The sequence below is a fragment of the Orbicella franksi genome, chromosome 13, assembly GCF_964199315.1.
Source record: "Orbicella franksi chromosome 13, jaOrbFran1.1, whole genome shotgun sequence".
NCBI lineage: Eukaryota > Metazoa > Cnidaria > Anthozoa > Scleractinia > Merulinidae > Orbicella > Orbicella franksi.
The window spans coordinates 13,341,850-13,352,850 of record NC_138157.1 but is presented as its reverse complement, the minus strand read 5'-3'; the positions used below and the strand labels follow the sequence as shown (position 1 = coordinate 13,352,850).

At 40.7% G+C, this 11,001-nt stretch overlaps 1 protein-coding gene across 1 annotated transcript; it reads right to left on the bottom strand.

Moving 5' to 3' along the window:
* Window positions 1–61: 61 nt before the first annotated feature.
* Window positions 62–10,965, bottom strand: LOC145466785 (organic cation transporter protein-like). Its single transcript, XM_081450498.1, has 11 exons — window positions 10,217–10,965; window positions 9,069–9,339; window positions 7,698–7,844; window positions 6,751–7,031; window positions 5,918–6,160; window positions 4,476–4,610; window positions 4,260–4,339; window positions 3,378–3,486; window positions 3,017–3,089; window positions 2,399–2,607; window positions 62–600 (listed from the first exon to the last, which is right to left on the bottom strand). Exons 2-11 carry the CDS (start codon window positions 9,336–9,338, stop codon window positions 444–446), a joined length of 1,704 nt encoding a protein of 567 aa, XP_081306624.1. The 5' UTR covers window position 9,339; window positions 10,217–10,965; the 3' UTR covers window positions 62–443.
* Between the last annotated feature and the right edge of the window lie 36 nt (window positions 10,966–11,001).

Here is an 11,001-nt window from a genome sequence, read left to right as displayed (position 1 = left end):
TGCTAACTGGTTGGCATTTACATGAGAAAAGCAGAGAGGTCTGTATCAAAGCAAGGTCAACTCCGGCCTCGCTTGCAGTCATAGGCCAGGTAACTAAGCACACGACTGTAAAATGACCTATTAGTCACGCGTTTGAATGGAGCAGAGGAAGGCTTATTCTGTTAAGTGAAACATCGTCCATTTTGCATTTTTCCTGTAAGATAACCTTTGCCTTGCAATGAGTTTTGTTAAACATAGCCACAGTATAGTTACCTCCTTGATTTTATTTCCCTAGCAATCCCTTTCAATTTTGCAACTATATTTGATTAATACTTGGTCTTCTGCTATCTCCCAGAACACTACTTGAATTGTAACCGACGTAGTTGTATAATCAAGGCAAAAATATATAAAAAAGTCACAGTATCTAGAACTAAATCAAGCAACTTGACCCTTGGACAAGAGCGTTAAACTTTTGGTGTTGTCTCCAGTGGCTCATCTACTGCAGGGGTCAGAGGTGTAGTCTCTTTTGGGTCCTCGTGCTCTTCTGAGCTCTTCGCTGAATGGTCCTTATTGGAGTTGTCTGTTAAAACGTACACGCTCTGTTCTTCTGAGTCTTGACAACTGTTCAAAGAAAAAATTCAACACGTGTAGTGAGTAGTTGGTTATTTAATAGTGATAGTAATTCACTTGATAATTGAGAAATCATGTTACATTGCAGGTTGAGAGGTGTTTTGAAATGTGGCGGGTTAAGGACTTTACCCCCGGTCTCAAGTGACAGTGTGCAACAAAATGGCGCTTTCACTCAGTGATGACAATTCTTTCAGAGTTAATAGAAAACTGCAAGTATTGCTGACTGGAAGGAAGTCAATACAAAATGCACACTTCAATTCAATCTTGAACGTTGCCAAACGAAGCTTCCAGGACATCTAAGATATAAGAGATTTGCTTGATTGCATTGCGCAGGTTGGGAATGAAACATGAACCAATCTCTGTGGCTGGCGAGATTTGCTTCGTCCCCATGCGTCCTTCCTTGCTCATGCGCGCTGGGTTATGGGACTGGCTCCCTGTTTTCCCGCTCTTTACCGACTGGGCTTGAGAACAAGGCAGCGACATTTCCGGGAACGAAAAAGATGCCTTCCTGAGTTTGTTTTTGTTGAGCTAAATCAATTTCGTTGTGGAAGGATTGAAGACAGTAACGACAGCAACCTTTATACACAAAATATGATCTTTAAATAAATACATGCCGTTTCAAAATATATGTTTCAGATGAAATGCATCACTACAGAAGAAACGCTAATCGGTAAGGTAAAAATATGAGGAAGCTAGAGTATTTATTGCTAAATTACAGCGTGAAATTAAAATGAGTAAAATACAATAGAGCTTAAAACAAAAAGAACACTAAAGAATTAGAGAAACGTGATAAATAGCATGATTAAAGAGAAGTTATCACAGGAGTTGGGCGATTTCAAAACCCAAAAACTGTTTCCGTTTTAGCAGAACTTTTTTTTTTTTCTTTTTTTCTTTTTTTCTTTATTCTTTTTAAATGCTACTTACGCTACTTACAATACAATATTAATGTAGTTACTTACACTACTTACAAAAAACTTATTACTTACGCCACTTACGATACTAACACTTACTTTATATAATACGCATACTCACGCTACTAACAATACTAATACTTACACTGCTTACAATACAACATAATTAGATTACTTGCCCTTCTTACAATTCTAGCACGGTAAGATCATACCAGTTTACTCCTGTCACTAATGTACATTCCGAGTTGCAAATTACAGAAAATATACATGGTATATATATATATGCGCCTTATTTCTTTTCCTTTCATTTTTATTTTCGTTTTCAGGGGACTAGGGTCAAGTTGTCAAGAGATTACAAAAGAGGCAACAGAGGCTCCCACTTTTTTAAAACGATTGTAGTTGTATTTTTTTCCATTTCATAGATATGTTTTAAATACAGTAAGAAATCATTTAGTTTTGGAGAACATTTTTTCTGTCTACATAGCAGAACTTGATAGTAATTATAATGACCCACTTCTTTTGTAATAACCCCCTATAGTATTAAAATTGTTGCCGCGTGTCTCTAACCATACTTACATTAAGTCAGAATGGATTGCAACTTGAAAATCAGGGGCTAATGTTCTCGCACTTTTTTCCCGAAATGTGCAAAAACAAATCAGGATTTCTTCCTCTTTCACTTGACGTCTCTCTGTTGGTGCTGCAGTAGTATTTTGTAGCTAAGTTAGGGTATTATGACACAATATTGTCCCAGTGAGGTCAAAATCCCCATGATATTTCCTCTTTTCTGTTTGTTTAAAGATTTTCCCCACCCAGTATGCAACATGCAACAACAATTTTAAACCGCTTTAATCCCTATATTGCTGTTTCACTGTTCCTACCTCCTGCATGGCAAGGAAAATGGACAGGGGCGAGGCTTTCCCATCCATATGACGCCATAACTCTCGCTGGAGCTCTCAATGTCAGCTACTGTTTCACTCATGTTCGAGAGAAGAGTCTCGGGCAGCCACAGGGACGCCACAGCAGCGATCAGAGTCAAGATACCGATTATGACCAAAGGTAAGGTCACAGACACACCAGGTAACTGACTCTAAAGGCAAGCATACAAGACAATTAACAAACACAGTCAGGACTGGTGGGTGAAGGAACAGTTAGTACACTCAATTGATAACTGAGCACTATAGCAGTAATATCGCATCCTAAGGATTATATCGAAAGGACATATCACAAAAACCTCATCCAATACGTAATTGTTTATTAAAATGTTGTATCACCTGCAGCAGCGTTGCCTTGAAGCCAAAACGTAATTTGGGATATAGTAGAACCTCCTGTCAGTTAAGGGACGCCGGCCGTCCCGTGAAGCGGACTCTAAGGTCTAGTACCAGCCACGTACAAAATTTAATATTAAGGGTGTTCACTATGACAGTTCACCAATTGGCGTCTACTATTGACGTTTGTTATTACGTACACGCAGGCTATAATTGCCCATAAGGACTCACCAGTGCAAGAATGAAAGGAACCACAATTCCTCCGATACGAGAGAAAGTGGAGCAAGTACCAAGAGCCATATTCCTAGGAAAACAAAGCAATTACTCAGTGTTATGAATAACCAAGGATATTTAAAGGAAAGATCGTTTCTGTTAACCGGGAAGATGCTGTTAAAATTCGGAAATCTTGACTAAAACTTCGGGAACGATCGGAAACGTTCGTATGACCTTCCGATGATCTTGAGAAAGTGGCCCAAAAATATTTGGGCAGTCATCGAAAAAATCAAACGTCTTTCATTAGTAGCTTCGCTCACTCGATGTCATGTATTGTCTATCTGGGTTAAATCCGTCAATGCGCTATGCATGGCGGTACCTGATAGTGGTGGGGTAAAGTTCAGTACTGTATAAGTAGATGTTGGAGAAAGATGCTGATCCAAAGAATCTTCCAATCAACGCTAAGGCTGTTATCAGTCCTTTCAGATCTGTTTTCAAGGCAAAATCAAAATTCCCAAGTTAGTTTGAAAACAAACTGGGGTCGCATACTGACTATAGTAATACAAAAGAAAAGCAAATATCGCTTTCTTGTCTGATTCTTGAATTTAGTCTTTATTTTATCTTTTTTCGTTTGGCTCCAAAAAGTAGTTCATATTAGACATAGTAGTGCGCAAGCAGGCGTTCTTATTTTCCGCGGCGGTGAAAGGAAGAATGACTTTCTTCTCTCCTGTCACCGCAAAAAAAATGACCCTGATTCCAATCACGAAGGTACAATAGCTTCCTGTTGACTACATGTTGGGAAACATAAATGCTGTGCTAATTGCGTTTCGAAGGCTATGTGAAGAATTGACTTTACATTAATTACTGCGTGCATGCCCGTTGTAACGTCTGGCGTAAATTAAAGTTCTCCTTAGGACATTAAGATTTAACTAAAATTTATGGTTTGTTTTAAGAGCAACCATACAATGAATAATGTAAGAATAATTGCCCGTTGGATCGGTCAAGTGCACCGCAGAGAAACCACTAACATCTCGAACTTGAAGTTTCTCTCAGATGAACACTGAGGGTAAAAGGAGGAGAGACCGTCCCAAATCCACCTGGAGGTGGACTGCAGAGGAGCAAGCCACACGGCAAGATGGAGGAGTCTTGTTGATGCCCTATGCGCCAGATGGTGTCTAAAGGATAGGTGATGAATTCCTCCAAAAATGCAGCTTTTTGTTCTTTGTAATTAGTTAAATTACTCTATCGCGCATGCACCAACCTTCTGGGACAGTGAGTACAAGAAGACACGAGAAACCGCTGATCATCATGAACAGGCAGTGCGGAACACGGCGACCAAAACTAAAAGAAAAACATGTTCTCGAAATCAGAGTCATTTTCTCTGCAAACGGTAATTCTTCTGAAATTCGAAGAGTATTCAACATGTCTGTTGACTGGCAAGAAATATTCCGATCACTTTGTAAAGAGATGCACTTACTATTTGAAGACAACCCAGGCCATAGGGGTGTGCGGTAAGTCGCTAACAAACATCAGGAAAATATTCAGGTACATATTACCAGCCAGACCAGGAACATACAACATGATCCCATAGAAAATCATGTTTAACACCAACCTAGGATTAACCAAAAAGAGATTGACGCTTGGGAATTTTGAGAATCAGACAAGCAGAGCCAAATGCTGGCGCTTGTCTCATGCTTCTCTAGCTAGTATGGGGTATTGCTAATCCTCCCTCCCCCTCCCCCGCCCCGAACGGGTTGCTAGTCCATCACAGGTTTTACCTAGAATTTTGTTTTGAGATCACCCTAACAATTCGTTAGTACCCATTGACACTGCTTTACGGAACGAGGCACTGTGATAGTAAAGTATCTTGCCTACGAACACAACAGAAAGACCCAAAATTCGACAACACGACCCTGGCCTGGCTATTCCTTAAGGTCAAAAAGCTCGATTCCGAGTCTAACAGACCAACCATAAGATCAGCGAGCCTCCCACTAGTAAAGATGGAATCATCCTTATTAAATAACTAATTAATCAGTTAAGCAGGCTAATTAACTTTCTATGTTCTCTGCATAAAACTAACTAGTTTAGTTAGGCATGGAAAAAACGCGCGTAAAGAGCCTCAATTTTTTCCCCAGAATTAAAGCTTTTTAAATTGGATCCTGATCCAATCTCATTCCCAGGGCCTTCTAGGTATTGAGTAATCCTGCACGCGATTTCTCTTGCTGCGTAAAGCCAAGACATCTGTTATCTCGCACTCTCACTTGAACAGGATTTTATTAGGCTACAGAGGGATATAAAGGAAGTACTTCCGAAAATTCCCAATGCGAGAATGAACTCGACATGAAATGCAGCGATTTTACTACGGTACTGAATTATACAATTAGAATTATGAAATCATTGTACTTCGCCTTTCTGAACTTCGGCGCACATACTTGAAAACGCGTATATTTAACAATAAGCTGATTTAGCAAGAGAACGGGAACGTCATTTGACGACGGCGCGCGCAGTACAAATACCCAAATATGGTCAAATTAGAACAGAATCCAGGTTATTCCGCGCGACCTGCAGTCGTCATCTGACGTTCCCGTCCTGTTGCTAAATCAGCCTAATTATTCCACGAGTGCGCGTTAGATATGAGATGGCCACGTGCCGGGTTGGCTATTTGCCATCTCATATCCAACAAGCGCGAGTTTTTACTAAAAACGGCCCCAAAATATAGAAAACTAAACTAAAATACAAATCAAAACGCCCCCTCCCCCCCCCCCAAAAAAAATCACGCGTACCCTTACCATATTTGTTGAGCATGATATAATGGATCATAACCAATGATGGCTAAGCCAGTGAAACCTCTCGAATTGCATTATCCACTGATCCAGTTTTTTAACAAATGTCGATAACTTACAGAAATAATCAGCATACCAGTTATAGCAAAGAATCACTGTTCTTTTCCTCATGCGAGGCGTGCGCACGAGATCCAATGGCGACCTTTGAATTTGAGTCGATGAAGTTCTGGTCTCAACAGCTTGGCATCCCTTCAGCATGGAAGTGAGGGTGTCTGAGTCCACCACTACGGAGTTCTTCTCAGCGTACTTCACAAGAATGCCATGCGCAACTTCTAATCTACCCTGAGCGACAAGCCATCTCAGAGACTCAGGAAACACTCTAAAAGGATAGAAAAACAGCCAACTTGACAAAAATTATAACAGAGAGAGTGTGGAGGGTGCGCTTAACTGAAAACCGGGATTTTGTTTTAATGGACCATGCATAAACTCACTGAATTAACAACTCGTCGGCGGCAATTTAAGTATATGCTGTCCACATTCTCGCGCTAAACTGAACTATATAACACGACAGAGGCCCAAGCAAAAGAAATGTAAAACCAGCTTCTCAAACTCCCGGTGATAATTCATTAACTTTAAGCAAAGGAAATCATGACCATGGCGGTGTTTGGATATCTGATCTTACTTAGCATAGATTTTAACGATTTTAATTCTCCATTTTCTCCTTAATTTTAGTTTCAATTGAGAAGATATATCAAACACTCAAGACCCCGAAGTTCGTCAAAAATCCTCCACTGCGCGTCGTATTTTCAACTCTCTTCTCGGTGTTTCAAAATGTGGTCAAACACGGTATTTCGTGTTTGATATATTACTTCAATATTTCCATCGTATTTAAAACGACTCTCTGAGTAAGGCGATATTTCCGGTTAAAATTAATATGGAATATTTTATGTGGTATGGTCGCATACCCACCTCCACAATACATAGAAAAGTCCCGCGGGAAAGCTGGCGATGAGCAGGACTTGTCTCCAGTCTCTTACGAGGTACGCGATCAGCACCATAATAGAGGCGCCTATCACCCAAAAGATGTCCTGAACTTTTCCCGCCAGAGTGCGATAACTGACTCCAACCAGCTCCAGGATATACACATAGTGGCCCACAAAAAGACCGGCAGTGGCCGCACCCGAGCAGAAACGAAGGAATGTAAAGAACGACAAACAGTCCGCAAAACTAGATGATATGCTAAAACCAAACTAAAACAAAAAAAGGCAAGGTGGTTAAATGATAATGTCGTAGTTAGTAGTGAAGGTCAGCGTCTGATCCACCTTGATCGAAAGAGAAACAAAATTTCAAAAACGCTGTCTTGTTATTTTCGCGCCAGAATTTCAGGACCGTGCGACAGCCAATCACAGCCACTATACTAGTCTGTGTCTGAGATATGTCGTAGAAATTAAATGAAATATTTTGGGCTCGAATCTTTATTTATGAAAAAGGTTTTCTTACCAAGACTATATTTAGCTGGTTTCAAACGCTTTCACGGTGAAGCGAGGAAACCACGCCACAATTTAATGATAAGTTTAGAGAACTTGGCAAGTGCAACATACAAGGTACCGTTTTATATCATTCGTTCCGTCGGCTTAGCATGCCTTCTTTAATTAACTAGTGGAGGATAAATTAAATCGAGAGAAGTAGAATTAATTCGAGCCTACAGACTTGCAAAACAGTGCTAACTCCAACAAAGCTAACGCAAAGCGCGGGAAAATGTGTGCGAGCAAATCACAATTCGTGTTGGCTTTACTTCTGATTGGATAAAAAGTGACGCGACTTTTTTTAAGCCAATCCTGTAGCATTGTCAAAACCAACACTTTTCGACACTCAAGTGAAAACCGTTTTATTTGCTTTCATTTAGTTTGACTCACCGCCAGCGCGCTGCACAAGAACAGACAAAACCTCCTCCCAAAATAGTCAGATATCGCTCCAAAGAAGAGAGATCCAGCCATCATGCCGACCACAAATATCGACTGAACAACAGCGGCAACGTTGGCCTTGTCGCAAATCAGATTCCACTGAAAAAATGAGATCAGGAAAAAAGGATTTTTACATTATAGAAGACGCTTATCATGGTAATTTGTCTGCCGTTTATTCACAGCGTTCATGATGGACATATGAAGAAAGTGAAAGTTAACGAAAACTACTGAAACAGAACCAACAAACAAACGAAAAGTAGCTGTCTCTGTAGGAGGCGCAAAAATTCAATGGAGGGACTTTGCGGTCTATACATCAGAAACCGAAAAACCGCGTAAAATTGCCATCAAAACCGAAAACCGCCAGTAATGATTCAGAAGCCATACTCCCCATACCTCGATACAACAACGAAACATGTAAACAATAGCCTCCATTTGGCGAGAAAATACACGCCAATATTTGTCCACGGCCATTATCTGTTTCGAGAAGCGAACAGTTTTTCGAGAGCGAAGCTCCTAAAGCTCGTGGAAAACTGGGACGTGAGCTTCGAGGAACAGATAATTTCCGCGGACAAATACCCGGGCGTATTTTCGCGCCAAATGCAAGCTAGACTCTTCAAATATTTTTCGCAACACGGGAGATCGTGTGAAAATTGAGGAATATCACTCGGATATACTCCACTTACTTCACGTGACGATTTAAGACCAATCGCTTCCGAGCGAAAATATTTGATGGATTATAAGCCTAAATATGATAGAAGGCAGAGGAGATATAAAAGTGGTCTCATGCTCCGAAACCTAAGCACTAAGGCACTAAGCCCTGCGGCCAGCTGCCGATAATCAAAGTACACTCGAACAATAACAACATTGGAAACCGAAGCGTGTAGTGAAAACTAAAAACTGCCTTTCTAATTCCACATGTTAACAAGGGGAAAAGCGAAACCCGGAGCGGATATCAAAACTGAAAAAACAGGAACTTGTAAGTGCAAAAACCGAAAATTTTAAAAAATGGGCGAAACCAAAAATCAAAATAACTTCAAATTTTACGCAGAAATATAGGACGAAAGTTCCGGGGGGGGGGGCGCCAGGAGGAGCAGGTGCGTGAGGAAATGATAGCAGCTCTTCTATCTCCCCTTATGTGCATATCCATCGCCTAAAGCAACCCATAGCCAAATGATATTGATGATGTTTAGAGCGGGATCCTCAGTATCTATCCCCCACTAGAGTCCATTGACTAACCCACCCCTCCCCCTCCCCTCTCCCCCCTCTGCCCAGAAGCTCTTTGCGGCCACATCGATAAGTTTATCTTTCTGGCTAATTTCTTACCTCAGTCGCGGTACTGGTGAATGAATCGTCAAAAACGTAGCTCGTGCAGTCTTCACAACACTTGCTCTCCTTGCACGTGACGTTAGGTGTCACGCAGTGGAACTTCGGTGTTCCAGTGGCAAACACAAGTGAGGCTATCTGTAACGCACTTGGCACAATGACAAGAAAACAGGACGAAAAATACAGAAACTTTTGCCACAAACCAAACTCGCCGACATACCGCAAAATATCGTCAAAGTGCTTGGTTACGGAATCAGCTTCTTGAGGCATTCTGTCATATGAATAAAATATATGAATATAATAAAATAAGGGATACACCTTAAAGAAATTTAGAAACATAAATGTTATAGACCCTATTCATAAATGGCTGCCAATTTAAATTCTTTTTTATGCATTTAGATTAGCCCAACTAACCTCGTTTGAGAGTAAAAAAAAATAATTTTTAATTGACAACCATCTATGAATAGGATCGCTCTGTTTGTTTCCGTTGCTTCTTTGCGCGCAAGCAGTTTTGGATTCACAAGGGACGTTGTATTTTTGTTTTGTTTTTTTTTCAGTTTTACGTGGGAAATTCGAACGATGATCTAAAATTGTATAAAGTTTGTACTAAGTTCAGGCTGTTCAGGGGAATTTAATCTGGCGTTAAGAAGTTAACGTTGAAATATTGACATTTCCACGGCCTCACACACCACTAGAGCTTAACGCGAAATTCAAGCTGTTTGGTTTTTTTTTTCACCCGACTTCAGACACTTTCGTGACGATATTATGTTATCACACAGAAAGTGTGGCTAAAATCATGGCCCATTCATAATTTTAATTCTAGCCGGCATTCATGCAAGGCAAAAAAGTAGCCGGTCCGAGTGCGTGTGGCAAAAAATCTTTTACCTCTACAGAGCAATTTAGCAGAGTCGCATTACCTGTCTTTGTTTTCTATCTTCCACTGTACTGTAGTATTTTCCCACAATTCGAATCAAGATCTAGATCAAATATCCTTTCGTGTGTAACAGCCTGTCCTCTCCCAGACTCTCCGAGGTGTGTTGCGTGTTGGCACTAACCAAACACTGCAGCTGCCTGCATTCATTACTAGTACCCGCTTGTATTTGTACTTGCTAAATGACGATGAAAGTAATGATAAATATTATGCCTACCTCTGTTGCTCAGTGAAACAAAGCTTCTCCTGTTAAGAGAAAAGTGTACAAGGCAAGAGGGTCAAGAGAACTTGCTGTTGTTGATCCGGTTCGATTCACAGCAAGTCAAACGGAAACCAATTCCTCAGGGCTCACCCCGATTGACTGCATGCACGCGAATCACGAATCAGTGTCCCGCAAAAATTAAAATGGCCTACGTGTAGCCGTACCCACCCCCCGAGGAAAAACGGGAGGGAGGGGTTAAAATTAAAATTAGGGGTCATTCTCTCTCTTCCTGCGAGTTTTATTCCCGGGGGGTTTCAAGTTTCGTCGTCATACTGGTACTTTGAAACAAACAATTGGCTGTTCTTCCTAAGAACATGACGTTTTACAGAGACTAGTGAGCGCGTTTGAAAGTTTTGTGACATATAAATGATGCTGTCGCGCACACGAACAGTCACAAGGCTGCATGGTGACTATATCGTTGTCGCTAAGAGTACAGACCACGCTAACCCACCCACGGCCGCGCGTTTATAAGATGACGTGTGCAGTTTCAAATTAACTGTAAAATTTCCGTCGAGTTTAGTGCAAGTTCCTTTTGTTTAAGTTTCGGCAAAGTGAAGATTATTCTGAACAATCCAAACTCTACTTCGAGCCTTTAACTTTTCGGCAAGCTAAGATATTCACTTAAACTTGAGTATATTTTGACCTTGTTTGTCTACATTTTCATTGAGTATTTTTGACTTTGTTTGCCTACATTTTCATTATAATTAATTCGAAGAAGCGAATTTTTCAATGACAATTTA

What these genes read in the sequence shown, in the direction of transcription:
- LOC145466785 (XM_081450498.1), bottom strand. Translation starts at nt 9,338, where the DNA reads ATGCCTCAAGAAGCTGATTCCGTAACCAAGCACTTTGACGATATTTTG. An exon ending in TCACCAGTACCGCGACTGAG is followed by an intron (nt 7,845 to 9,068) that starts GTAAGAAATTAG and finishes TCATTTTTTCAG; the next exon opens with TGGAATCTGATTTGCGACAA. An exon ending in CTTTACCCCACCACTATCAG is followed by an intron (nt 3,090 to 3,377) that starts GTACCGCCATGC and finishes TTGTTTTCCTAG; the next exon opens with GAATATGGCTCTTGGTACTT.